The 13622-nt window shown below is 31.4% G+C and overlaps 2 protein-coding genes across 2 annotated transcripts; both read right to left on the minus strand.

Moving 5' to 3' along the window:
* Window positions 1-6029: 6029 nt before the first annotated feature.
* LOC140451827 (uncharacterized) lies at window positions 6030-12616 on the minus strand. Its single transcript, XM_072545728.1, has 2 exons — window positions 12076-12616; window positions 6030-10096 (listed from the first exon to the last, which is right to left on the minus strand). The coding sequence occupies exon 2, from the start codon at window positions 10086-10088 to the stop codon at window positions 9183-9185; it is 906 nt and encodes a 301-aa protein (XP_072401829.1). The 5' UTR covers window positions 10089-10096; window positions 12076-12616; the 3' UTR covers window positions 6030-9182.
* Window positions 12617-12767: 151 nt separating this feature from the next.
* On the minus strand, window positions 12768-13208 carry NdufA3 (NADH:ubiquinone oxidoreductase subunit A3). Its single transcript, XM_072545740.1, has one exon. The coding sequence runs from the start codon at window positions 13067-13069 to the stop codon at window positions 12848-12850; it is 222 nt and encodes a 73-aa protein (XP_072401841.1). The 5' UTR covers window positions 13070-13208; the 3' UTR covers window positions 12768-12847.
* Between the last annotated feature and the right edge of the window lie 414 nt (window positions 13209-13622).

Genomic DNA, 13622 nt, shown 5'->3' on the forward strand with positions numbered 1-13622 from the left:
AGTGTTTAAGAAAACTTGATTTTAAGTGGTCTGTAATTAGCCGAAGCTTGTACATTTTATCAGAGGTGTTTACATTGTTATTATCAGCAAAATAAATAAATCTGCATATTTGCAAGAATCTATCACGGCGCATGGCTTCTGATATCATAATATTTTTCATATCATCTGAGTTTTCCCAATAACTTCTTTTCGATGGCAAAACATTAATTCCACTGAGGATCAGAATACCAATAAAAACTTTTAATTCTTCTATGGTCAGATTAGGATTAGGACAATTTTGAAATAAAGCATAGTTTACCGTTTCATGTAAAATTATTTGAAGCAAATCGTCGGAGAAAAAACATTCAAATATCTCTGAACAGCTCAACGATTGGTATTTAGAGTAGTCCCCTGGTGGAAATGTACGACTACCGGTTTGCAAATCTCCTTCAACAAAATTGGTGACTGCTGGTTTAATGGCTATATTCAGTGAATAACTGTCCTTATTTGGAACATGTACATGAGAAGATGCAGATAAAATATCAATATTATCAAGGTTGAGTCCCAGTCTGTCTTTGTTCGCAAATACAATCTCAGCTGGAGCACTCAGTTGTCCTGCCGACAAATTGTCTGCTAAACCACTCTCATCTTCATCTGCAGAGTCTTCATCAGTTAAGATGTTACTATCAGGAGGCTCAATATATATATATATATATATATATATATATATATATATATATATATATATATATATATATATATATATATCTACGGCATTTCCTTCATCATAAGCTATATCTAGAGCTTCTTGAAGCGTAATTCCCCTAAAATAAAACACATTGTTCTTAAATGGCATTAACGCCTAACGAGCCCATATGGGCACACCTATGTTTAGAGGCAAATTTTATAGCCATAATAATTTAGACAAAAACAGTTTTTACATACTAACATTCCTTCACATGTTATTGATAATATACGTATAAATGCAATTAGCTAGATAATATTTTCAGAGTTAAATAATACTTACACAAATTTGATGTCCATATTTTTCACGAATATTACTATCACATGTATTCAAATATCCAAAACAAACGAAACCTTTTACCACTGGTTCGCACAAACTCTCCTAGGTATGTATCGACATGTACTAAACTTGTCTGACCACTCAAACCGCTTCGGAGTCCCCACTACAAAAAATTCTTCACGTTTTAAAAAATTCCTTCTAACGAGCCCATATGGTACCGTTAGGCGCTAATGGGTTAAACCACTTCTCCTTCATCGCCGTTTTAAAATATGAAAATATTTGCTTTAAACTGTTTAAATTATCAGGTGTGTCGCCATAGTTTGACTCTAGATTATTCAAATATTGTTGGTCATAAAGATATTTAAGGGTCACTATTTTCATGCCAGAGACACCACATGTAGTTAAAATAAAGAAAATAGTAACTTATAATTAAAAGAATTAAATAATTTTCATTTTGTGACGTCATCCAATATAGCAAAATTATCAAAAACCCCCTATATTTGGAGTATCCGCACCTAAATTCTACGTCGTTAATTATTAGTCAAATATATACAGTATACTATACAATCAACAGTATTCCCCGAGAGGAGACGAGAATATAACTAAATGTCTTGCAAACTTAGAAATTAAATAGAAATGCCACCACAAACGGCTTACGTTTGATTTTCTAAAAATAATATAAAACAGTAACAGTAAACATTCTTTAAATATTTCAAGAAATATTGATTCTTACCTGAATTATTCGATTCCACCACAATTACTTTAAAAAATAAGGTGAATATCACAAAATATCACGATTTTTAAAAAGTTGACTACTGAGCTTAGACAACAAACCGTCACTTACAGCTAACTGCGCGCACATTTGCATGTGCACACGTGCGTTGTGGACAGTTCTGAAGTGGGGATAGTAAGTTTGTGTTAAGACAAACCGATATTTTCCTCTAGGATGTTTCTTGAATTTTTAACGTCACTTTTGAAATTTGACTTTGGCCGGTTAATTATTTAAAACCAACGTATGTGCGTCGTCTGTCCGTCGTATAGGTGGTCTACCTCTGCTTCTTCTTTCCGCTCGTGGTCTCCACACTGCAATTTTTTGGGTCCACCGCCTATCACTCATTGTGGCCACATGGCCCGTCCAGTTCCACTTCAGCCAAGCTATACGCTCTATGACATCTGTGACGCCTGTCCTTCGTCTTATTTAAGTAATTCAGGATATTATTAAACAACTACAGTGTAGAGATTTACTAATATAAACTGTTCATACTAAAATCTCCAGCATATACTAAAATATCAAAATTACAAATAAATATCTGTCAATACTATCAGATATAATCTAATTATTAAGGTAAACTAAGTGTAAAATAATATGACATCACCTAGTAATTTGGATCTAACATTGCAATTATTTCTTCAAGCAAATCTAAAAGCAGATAAAAGCGAGTTATTCTCTTACTGTTTTCTGTTTTGGTTATTCGAATAATTGAACTTTCATGCACTTCATTTCCATAAATTTGATGTATTTGGTGTCAAAATGTTCTCAGACTTTGCATTATTCACATAATTCCATTATTGGATTCAAGATTTCATCCGGATTCTATAAGATGAGAATTAACTTAAAGCTTAGAATTTATTTCAGCAATGTGATTCTGAAAGGTAGTAATCATTTCCCAGATGAACATGTGTATTGAATTTAAGTTTGTATATCCTTGGTTCTTCTTTTTTTTATTATATTGCTGACAAATTATTCTCCTGCATATACAGTAAAGGTATGAAAAAAGAATGTTAGGAAAATTCTACTCACAATACGTTATAGTTTTATTAAAGTTTGGTAAAAAAGAATGGGCTACCGGTTTCGCTGTTTACAAAATTTTACAGCATCTTCAGGCCCTCAAGAATCTAAGGCTAAAATATATGGTGTATATAAACAAATGTGTATATGACAAAAAAAAACAAACAATTATTTGAGTAGTACAGAGGACTTAATCGATAGTCAGTCAATCACGATGACTAGATAGAATAAAATAGAATAGAAATAGGTATGTGTGCTTTAAATTTATATTAGATATTAAGATTCCATAGACCAGCTTCACTCTGATGTTAACTGTATGAGTCATTTTTAATAAAATAAAATAATGTAAGATAAATGAAGGAAAATACTTACATATCAGTACAATTCTCTTTCATGATTCGTATGAAAAAAGGTGTCCCTTTAGCTCCATCCCTCCTTGTGGAGTATTGGGTGCTTATGCGTTTCTTGGCCAAACGTGTAAGATTCTTGACTGGCCGGGTCAGCGCGATAAAAAAAAGTGGTACAGTTAGCGGTACTATAGACTAGCGCGAAGCTTCATAATAAGTTTTCTATATTTTTAAAATTTAATAAAGTAATTTTATTATTGATTTATTATTTTTGTTTTATTTTATGTTTTTTTACAATCATTGATTTACAAAGTTTATTTATTTTAACACATAATCTTTTATACATTCGAAAGTACGTAAAACCACTGTTAGTTTATCCTTGTTGTAGATTTTAATAAAAGTTTACATGTTGTATAACGGACCTCCCCTCGTCGAGTAAGTGGTCTCTTGAAACTGTTTCGTGTCGCTAATTTCATGACAATCGCCTCAGTACTTTACTACAGAGAAAAATGAATACATCGCCAGTATAGAAGCTTTGCTTCAAAAAGACTTAAATACATTTTAATTTATTTCATCAACTTTAAAACTATTTAAAAAAGCTGAAAATTTTAAACCAGTTAGGTTATGTATATTATCTCTGTTATGTATTATAGTGTGAAAGTGACCATTGCAACCGATGTAGTTTTTATAGCACAGTTTTCTGTAATTTCGATTTTTTTTCAATGGCTCTATATACTAAAATTGGAAGACTGTCAGTGACTAGTTTGATTTGGTTTTCTTCTACATTTTTCAGTTAGAAATAGTTTATCTAAACATATAATTCTTTGCTGAGACAATAGCAATAGGGAGACGATTAAACAGCCAATTTGTATGTAAATAGATTAATGCTTCTCTTGATTGACGATGCATATATAAAAAACATAAAATATGTATAGCAGAAATGAATTTAAAACATATAGGCACGAGATTAAACTTAGAAAGCACATCTTCACCTTAATGCGAGAACTAGGTATCTCAAAAATGCTCAGTTTTCAGTTATATCTGCAAATGTATCGGGTAGCACTCCAACTAATTTACTACTAAAAGTTAAATCTTTTACTTACAAAAAGTGAATATCAGTGAGTTATGCTTTTAGACGCTATAATATAATCTAGTAAGAAATCTATATTGCAACTCTCAATATATAAATTCACCGTTACACAGCAATAGATTTTCTTACTGGATCGAAATAAAAGATTTAAATTGAGATTATTATTGTTAAATACATTATTACATTGACGTCTATTTTATCTAAAACCAACCCTAATAACGGACAAGAAAAAACAAAGTATTGTATTAATAAAGTACCTTGTGAATGGAAACGCTTTTATTTTGGTGAAACATTAAGACCATTAAATGTCAGATATGTAGGTACACATGGAAAAATGATCATACAATGGAACGATTCATGCACAGTCCCGAAAGAAACAGATGGTAAAAGGAGAAAAATCAAAGAAACTGCTCTTATTATGTTAAATGAAACAACTGTGGCACAGAAACAATGTGATAGAGGAGTGGCTGTGATATTTGAACGGAAAGTATAAAGGTTCTATATATTATAGCTGAAGGTCTTATGTAACAAACAAGGTATATGGATAAGACAATATAATTCTGAACTATATCGACTTTTTGGTAATGGATCTTTAACAAGATTAAAATAAACTGCCTCAAAACGGTAGGATTAATAATTGGGATGGATGAAAGTGACCTTGGTAAAATAACTATTCTAAACAATTTGGTCAGAAAGAGTATAGCACTATCTGATATTCAGGTGACTCACCACAGACAAACCTTCTACTAGCTATTTATGACAGCAACTATCATAATTGAAAATCTCTTACTGAAAAACCATTTTTTCAGGTTTTTAAATGGATATGTTCGCTTAGTACCAAATCTGAACATTAAAACAAATGATCCCTTAATTCAAAACCTCAAAATAATTTTGGCCCTTGCAATTGCAGACTTATGAGCATTATGCTGATGGAAAAGTACTTTCCTTGTGGTGATAACTTTAGTAGGTCAAGTCGTTATTGAACAATAAGTGTAACCAAAAGGTAAAGAATTTGATGAAGAAGTAACATTTGATTTTTATAGAGTTTGTTTGAATATGATAATGAAAATTTTATTTTAACTTTTCATTGCAATTGAGATAATTTCAAGTTTTTACATAGCTTCAAACCAGATTCATGTTTAAAACACTGCAGTGTATGTCCTAGAACATATCTCCAGATATAAACTATCGAGCGAGATAATGATTTACTGTGTTTTCAGCACTAAGAAATTCACTCATTTACTGTAGAGATTAAAAACCATCTTCAACATATCAGAATCTTAAATATTAGTAAATGAATACTTATAACACTGTTAAAATGATATCTAGGACAGCTATATGACCTTCACCTTAATGGGAGTTAAGTAGCCAGTTACATTCCTCTACTGAATGAGGAATACTTACTAGGGAGTGTCAAAACTGGAATGCAACCTACTGGAGATTGTGTTATTTATTTATGGATTTAGAGATTTTGTTCCTTGGAGCGCCATGGAAGACCGTAGAAAGGGGAGGTGAATTACATGCACAGTGCTCTTTTAACTTTACATTACGTTTTTAAGAGGTATAAACTTTAGTGTAGGCTGGAATATCCTCAAATAGGTGGGTAGGTATATAAGTGGGCAACTGCAAGATTCTTTTCTATACTCACTATTTTATCGTTAACATACATAACTGAATTTTTTGACGAATGGGTTTTTTGTTTCATTAGATGCAAAATCTCACACAGAATATCTGAATGACTTTAGATTTATATATATATATATATATATATATATATATATATATATATATATATATATATATATATATATATATATATATATATATATATTCAGGGATTCTACAGTATTCACTGCCTTCCCTCGCTCGACCGTTTCCATCTCTCTTAGTTGTCCCATTCTCCGTCGTTTAGGCCTCTCTTACTCATGGCGTCGTCTACTTCGTTCCTCCAGGATTTTCGGGGTCGTCCTCTTTTCCTCCTTCCTATGGGGCTCCATTCGGTTATTCTCTTTATCCATCTGCTGTCGCTAGTTCTTCTTACATGTCCATACCACTTTAGTCTTTTTTGTTCTATATATGTTAGTATGTCTGTTTCTATTGATGTTCTTTGCTTTATTTCGTCATTATTTCCCCTATCCATTCTTGTTACTCTGCAGCATCTTCGCAGGCATTCCATCTCTGTTGCTACTATCTTACTGCTGTTTTTCTTGTTTATGATCCAAACTTTAGATTTAAACAAATCTAAACAGATTTCACTGTAATCGCAATAAAGCAACTTCATATGTAATATTCCCAACCACAACACCCTGTATTTCATTCAGTTCCCATACCAAAACCATCAAGGGCTGGTTTGCTGTGTTCGTTGTCAACCAAAGTAGGTTGCTTTATTATTGCTCTCCTGTAAAGTTAAAGAAAAATGCTTGCTTGACAACGATTTATTGAAGAAAAAATATATCGATTTTTATTGAAGATTTAAAAAAAGTAGTGTGGAAAGGAATTCGTTAAACTTCGCTGGGCTGGTCATGTAGTAAGAATGGAGACAGAAAAATTGCCGAAAAGAGCCCTTGATAGTAAAATGCAGGGCGCAAGACCAAAAGGAAGGCCACGGAAAAGATGGGAGGATGAAGTGGCAGCGGACGCGCAAAATTTGCTAGACGTGAGAACTTGGAGAAGATTGGCGCGGGACCGACAAGGTTGGAGGAGGCCAAGGCCCGATTTGGGTTGTAGCGCCATTGGAGAGAGAGAGTATTGGAAAGAGAGCTAACAAAAAAAATAGTTGCTTCTGAGAATCGAACAAACTAATTTTAGATTGATATATTGAAACTTTTCCAAATTTATGACAATTGCTATTTGATCAAAATCTTGCATATGTTTATAAAATTAGAAAGTGAATAATAAGTTAAAATTCTGTTGTAATGATTTTAATATATATTTTTAAAATGATAAGGAAATGGTCATAAAATTGAAATCTACTGAACATCTGTTGCAATCTGACAACTAGTGTTTTGAAGGTTTTGACACTATTGCCAAATTTATCCATTAATTGACCAAAGGGGAATTACAAAATTTTTTTCTAATGACTAACTGAAACTAATATCGAAAGAAACAACTATTCATTCATTTGTGTTTTATATGAATAAAAAAAAATTAAAAAATACCAGATTCCATAAAATAATATAATGAAAATGTACTGTTTCAAAGCATATTTGAGGAATAAAACATATCGCACATGCTAAAGAAAAGTGACACTATCCAAAATAATCAATTTTACAGATTCAGCGTTTAAAGTTTTTGACATACTTTGTTGCGAAATATGATCTTTTAGAAATAAAGTTAGTGACTGAAAGATATTTTTTTAAAACCTTATTTATTACCTTAAACACTTAATTATGTAGTTTTTCTGTTTCCGAGTCTGATACCAGTAAAAAATTAGTAAAATCATTTAATATAGTATAAGCAGTGAAATATTTTTATAGTTATATAATTTTTTATTGAAAATAACAAGTTACAACATTTTTAAAAATATAAAAAAAAACTTAATGTGTACCGTTGGCTACACAGTTTGAAAATATATCGGAATGAAATTAACATAAAAAGTAAGAAAAAAATTAGAAAAAATTATAAAATATTATTATAATATGATACAATATAATATTCAGGTTTTTGGTCTATCATGCTTTGTATGTGTTTTTTCTTTAATTAGATCAAAGAAAGTCGTGTGGAATATAATTGCTTTAATGGAAACTGCTGATTTATTGGTCGATTTTTCCGTGTTTTACACCTGTTAGAACCATCTATATCAATTTCTTTATAGTCTTCGTAGTACGAAGTTACTTTAATATTATCTTCATCTCTTTCAATTCTTATTATTTTAATATCAGTCAGTTTTACGGTTTCATCTTCTTTGTTTCGTTCTAAGTTAACTAGATTTGCAAGTTCCTTGATATCGTAAAAATATTTAACATAATTAATTTACAGTATAAGGATTGCTTTTTTCCTTTGCGTTTCGTATTGCAAAGGCACATAAATAGGACCGGACTTTAAAGATTTCTTTACTTCTCTTTCGATTGTAGAGTGGGCAGCGTCACCTTCATTTTGTGTATGACCTTTTATTAGAAACTTATGTGTAATTGAAGTCAAGTTTTTTAAGGTTAGCAAGCAATAAACATACAAAGAAATCATAAACTGTTTTTTTTTTTGACCACTGCAGTTATCTGAGTAGAAAATAATATTTAGGTTAGTAGATACAGTCATTTCTGACATCTTTCTAATATATTTAAGAACACAACTTGCTATTTAATTTGCTCCACGTTGGCCCTCTACTTCATTCCAGAAAAAACACTCAGTGTGGTCTCTTTCTATTGCCGATATAGTGAAATTAAAACAATTCATTTTACTTTTGTAGTAAAAGACTGAGACATCACTTCTTAGACAGGGCAAAACAGCTTGTAGGTCGTAACATGCTACTATTAAATTGTCGCATACCAGTAGTTTATCGTTATTTTTATTTCTCGAATTTTCTTTTTCAGAAATATGTATGAATATATTTTTCTTGAAGAGCTTCCTTATTACCTGTTTGAGCGATGTTGTATGCTGCACAAAGATCACATTGATCTTTTTTTGGAACAAAGAAGCTAATTTTGAATCAGTTTTAAAAATTTTTCTATATTATTTGAATATCCACAAATGAAGGGTTTGCTGTCTTAAATAGTGACTTTCTATTCGTGAAATTCCATTTATGTGATTTCATACAGCAGATAATAAGCTATCATTTAATTTTGCATGTTTCCCACTCTGTTGTGTATCAATTATTCCTTTGTTATCTATCTTTGATATTACAGTATGTATTGGACAATCAGATATTCCAAGAGTTTGAAAAAAATTTTACATACTCACACTGTCTTAGATGTATCTACTTTCAAATGAAAAGATTGTTTAAGTTTCCTGTTACTGTTAACCATTTTGTACTGATATTTTGGGATAACAGATACCATACTCCTTGCAATAAATTCTCTGACTTGTCAGCGATACCATAGCCCAATAGCTATCAAATATCTGTTTTCGAATTTCTTCTAAAATGTGGTCAGCACATTTTAAAAGGCATTGAGTTGTACATGGAGATCCCATTTTTCTTGCAGGTATAACCCTATGGTTACGAGAAGCTGACAGGTATTCCTGTCCTGAATTTCTCAAAGTTTTAGCAACTGCCTTCCTACTTTGTCCAGGTCTTCTAACTATTTTTGGTACAACGCAATCGTCTGCTGGTTTGGAGGACAGATTTTGAATGCCTGTAGCAAAATCTGACTGTGTAACTGAGGGTAGCGCTAATTGATTGTCGGGTTGTACCAAACCTAAAATATCAATATAATTGTCAAGAGTATTTTGTCGCATGTTAATGCTTTCGACAGAAATATTGTTTTCCGTAGCAACATAAACGGGATGTTCTTCTGATTCGCTTTTATGAGTGCCTGATATTGAACTAGTTGGCAAACCTGAGTTGGAAGATGAGCTTGTGCAAGACGAAGTGATGCTAGAAGAAGTATCAGAGCTTGAAGAGGAGTCGGAACTAGAAGAGGCCCTGCATAGTTTTTTTGTATTGGATGGTGCCAGCAAATTTTTGTAATGGCGTTTCTTTGTATTGGATGAATATGGCAAATATTCTTTATTGTCGTCTGACACTGGAAAAAAACCGGAAACATTGTCCACAGTATTATTATTGTGTTCACTTAGATCTGTATCATTCAATAATATGGGAGTATTTAAATTGGGATCTTCCACATTAGATGCTGTTGACAGTAAAACATCCTCGTTAATAATTTGCTTTTCCGTTGGAATTGGAATATGTGCTATATGTAGCATTCTGAAGTCTAAAAGAAAATATTGAGCATCAGAAACATAAAGGTAAACTTATAGTCAAAATAACTATTTTTACAGTTTTTCTCAGATTTTATTTACATCATCATCATCAATGGCGCTACAACTCTTCGTGAGTCTTTGCTGCATTTACTATTGTCTTCCATGTTTGTCGGTCCTGTGCCAGTAATTCCCATTGTCACACCCCCATTTTCTCTAGATCTTCTTTGACTGCATCTTTCCACCTTTTTCTAGGCCGCCCTACAGACCCTTCCCTCTGGCCTTTCCCAGAACACATTGTTTATAACGCGATTGTCTTTACTGCGTATCACATGCCCTGTCCATCTGAGTCTACTGGCCTTTATATATCTGACTAGGTTTTCTTTTCCGAATAGAGACTAGCTGATTATTGTATCTGCCCCTCTATTCGTTTGTCACACTGTCTCTGCAAGGGCCATATATCATTCGAAGAATTTTACGTTCCCACAACAGCAATTTATTTATTTCTCTTTTTGTTAGCGTCCATGTTTCGCTTCCATACGCGACTGCTGGTCGTATTATGGTCTTATACATCGGGATTTTTGTATCTCGTGAAAGAAGTTTTGACTTCATTAGATGTTGCATTGCAAAGAAAGATCTGTTTCCTGCCATTATTCTCGTTTTAACTTCTCGCTCTAATTTGTTGTCATTTGTGATTGTTGCTCCTAGATATTTAAATTCTTTAACCACTTCGAAGTTGTGATCATTTATAGTAATGTTTTGCCTTATTCGCAGTCGTTCTTGTTTTGAGACAACCATGTATTTTGTTTTGTCTTCATTTATTTTTAGAATGATGTTTAATGCAGCTTCTTCAAGGCTCGAGAAAATATCCTTAATTTCTAATGTTGATTGTGCTACTGTGTCTACGTCATCGGCAAAGGCGATTATGATTTTTGCTCCCGAGCAGTTATGTCTGGTTTGATTTTTGGATATATTTTCGCATGACATATTCTAAGGCAAGGTTAAACAACGGATCTCCCTGTCTCAGTCCAGAATTTACGCAGAAAGCATTTGATATTTTTCCCCCTATTCTAACTTGTGCAAAAGAATTACTTATACACATTTGTGTTACCGCAGCTAGTTTCTTGGGTATGCTGAGCTTGATCATTGCCTTCCATAATGTTGCACGATTAATTGAATCATAAGCCTGTTTGAAGTCTATAAAAATCTGATGCACGTCGTGATTATATTCCCAATACTTTTCAAGCATTTGTCTTATTGTAAATATTTGATCAATAGTCGTCGATCTGCCAGGCCTGAAACCACACTGGTAGTCACCAACTATTTCTTCAGCGTATGGTACTAATCTTTTTAATAATATTGAAGCCAATATTTTATATGTAGTGTTGATTAGTGAGATTCCTCTGTAATTCATGCACGATTCCTTTTTTCCTTTCTTGTGTATTGGTACAATAATACTACCACACCACTTTATTTACATTTTAAATTATAAAATTTTCAATTTTAAAAATTATGATATTAGTATCTATATGATTAGTGTATTATTATCTTTGTTACAAAATGAAAATTGATATTAATAGATTGAATAAACCAAATTAAAAAAAAAAATGATAACAAAACTATCGTTTAAAAATTTTAATAATTAACAGTCTCAACTTTGCAGTAAATTACGACATAAAAGCCGAATGTAATCATATATTTAAAGAACCGTATAAACAACAATGTCACTAAACAAAACGTGACGCTATGGTATCACTTGCTGCAGCTATTAATATTATAAATTAACAGCTACAATCACACTAAAGACAAAGTGGTGTTATTGCTAACCACAAAGTCAATTATATTTACAAGATGTATAAGGAACACTGACACTAAACAATGAATGTCGCTTTTGGAAGCGGCTAATTTAGCTATTATTATTATTACAAACCAAAAGCCATAGTGACATTAAAAATAAAGTGATGTTATTCCTAATTACAAAGTCAATACTAACCTTAAAACTGATACAGGTAAAGTGTTCTTATACTGAAGAAGACGTTATTTCACAATTTGAATGTTAAGTTGTAGTAATCACGTTCGTCACCACTGACATAATGACAGTTTTCAATATTGTAGAAAATCATCTTTCAGATAATGATAAAACGGATTTCTGCCATTTAGTCGGCAATAGTTGTACTAGAAAATGATAATTTTATTGTATTGTGTAATTCTAAATTTTGTAGTAGATGCCGCCATCAGTACAAAATATGTAAATTTCGTATAGTGTCACTTTTCTTTAGCATGTGCTATATACAAATCATATAGTGGCAATACCACAAACACAAATTTGTGTTTTACTGAAGATTCTTTGTAGCTAACTTAATCGAAACATTCTCTAGACTAGTTATTTCACACATGAAGAGGAATAAAAACAATTAAATCAAAAAAACTGAAGGTGCAGGGAAATATAACATAAAATTGTAAGCAATTAATAGAAAAAAAAACAACACTTTTAATTGAATCATAAATATCTTACTAATCAAAGTTAAGTTGATACCATATAATATAATTATTAGTGATCATATCATGAAGTAAACAGTAGTATACTGTAAATAAAAGCTTATCTTACTGTTTCTCATTAGTTCATTTAATTTGACTTAAAATTTGTAAAATATGTTAACTGTAAATTTGAATATAAAAATCTACTTTAATAAATAATGTATTTATTTTAAGAAAGTTACAACATGAAATAAAGTTGCTACAGGACTAAATATTTTATAAATCTATTATGGTTTTAATTTTGCTACCCTTGGATCATCGTGTCTATAAACAGTGTATTGCTCCTTATATTTTCTATTGTCTCCATCCTTTTGATAATATAAATACACTGAATAAACTGTTATTCCAATCCCAGCTAAACCAAAAACTGAACTACCCAGGATTTCTGGAATTTCGTTCCATCCTCTTTTAATAAGCCCAACTAAACCTCGACTTGGAACTGCACTCATTCTTATAATGTAAAATATCAGAATTTGATTTTTCGTTTTATTTTTCACTAAAAATCCAACAGATTATATCATAACCTTAGTTTTTGAAATATTATGTAAGTTATTCTTCATCTTCTATTCATTTGTTTGGTGTTAGCTACCAGGGCTATCCGGCCAATGTAGTAGCAATTTTCTATTAATTTCGTGTCATTGGTGACACTTTACACCCAAATACGCATAGTCGTAGGTAGAATATTTTTTAACTATTGTAATTTTTTTTGTGTTCTAAATCTAAATAATATCAAAATTTACAATTAAGGATGGTAAAATTATTTTTGATTATGAAAAGGTTGGGAATAAAAATAGAAAAATGTAGCTGAAAATGAAAAAGTATTGTAATGGCAGATATATTAAACCAATTTAATTTGATTTCTTTGTGAAATATAAACTTTAGACTGCCAATGAAATAATCAAATGTGTCCCAAATCACGGGTGCCCAAATATATATATATATATATATATATATATATATATATATATATATATATATATATATATATATATATATATATAT

This window comes from Diabrotica undecimpunctata, chromosome 1 (assembly GCF_040954645.1).
Source record: "Diabrotica undecimpunctata isolate CICGRU chromosome 1, icDiaUnde3, whole genome shotgun sequence".
NCBI classification, from domain to species: domain Eukaryota; kingdom Metazoa; phylum Arthropoda; class Insecta; order Coleoptera; family Chrysomelidae; genus Diabrotica; species Diabrotica undecimpunctata.

What these genes read in the sequence shown, in the direction of transcription:
- LOC140451827 (XM_072545728.1), bottom strand. Translation starts at nt 10,088, where the DNA reads ATGCTACATATAGCACATATTCCAATTCCAACGGAAAAGCAAATTATT.
- NdufA3 (XM_072545740.1), bottom strand. Translation starts at nt 13,069, where the DNA reads ATGAGTGCAGTTCCAAGTCGAGGTTTAGTTGGGCTTATTAAAAGAGGA.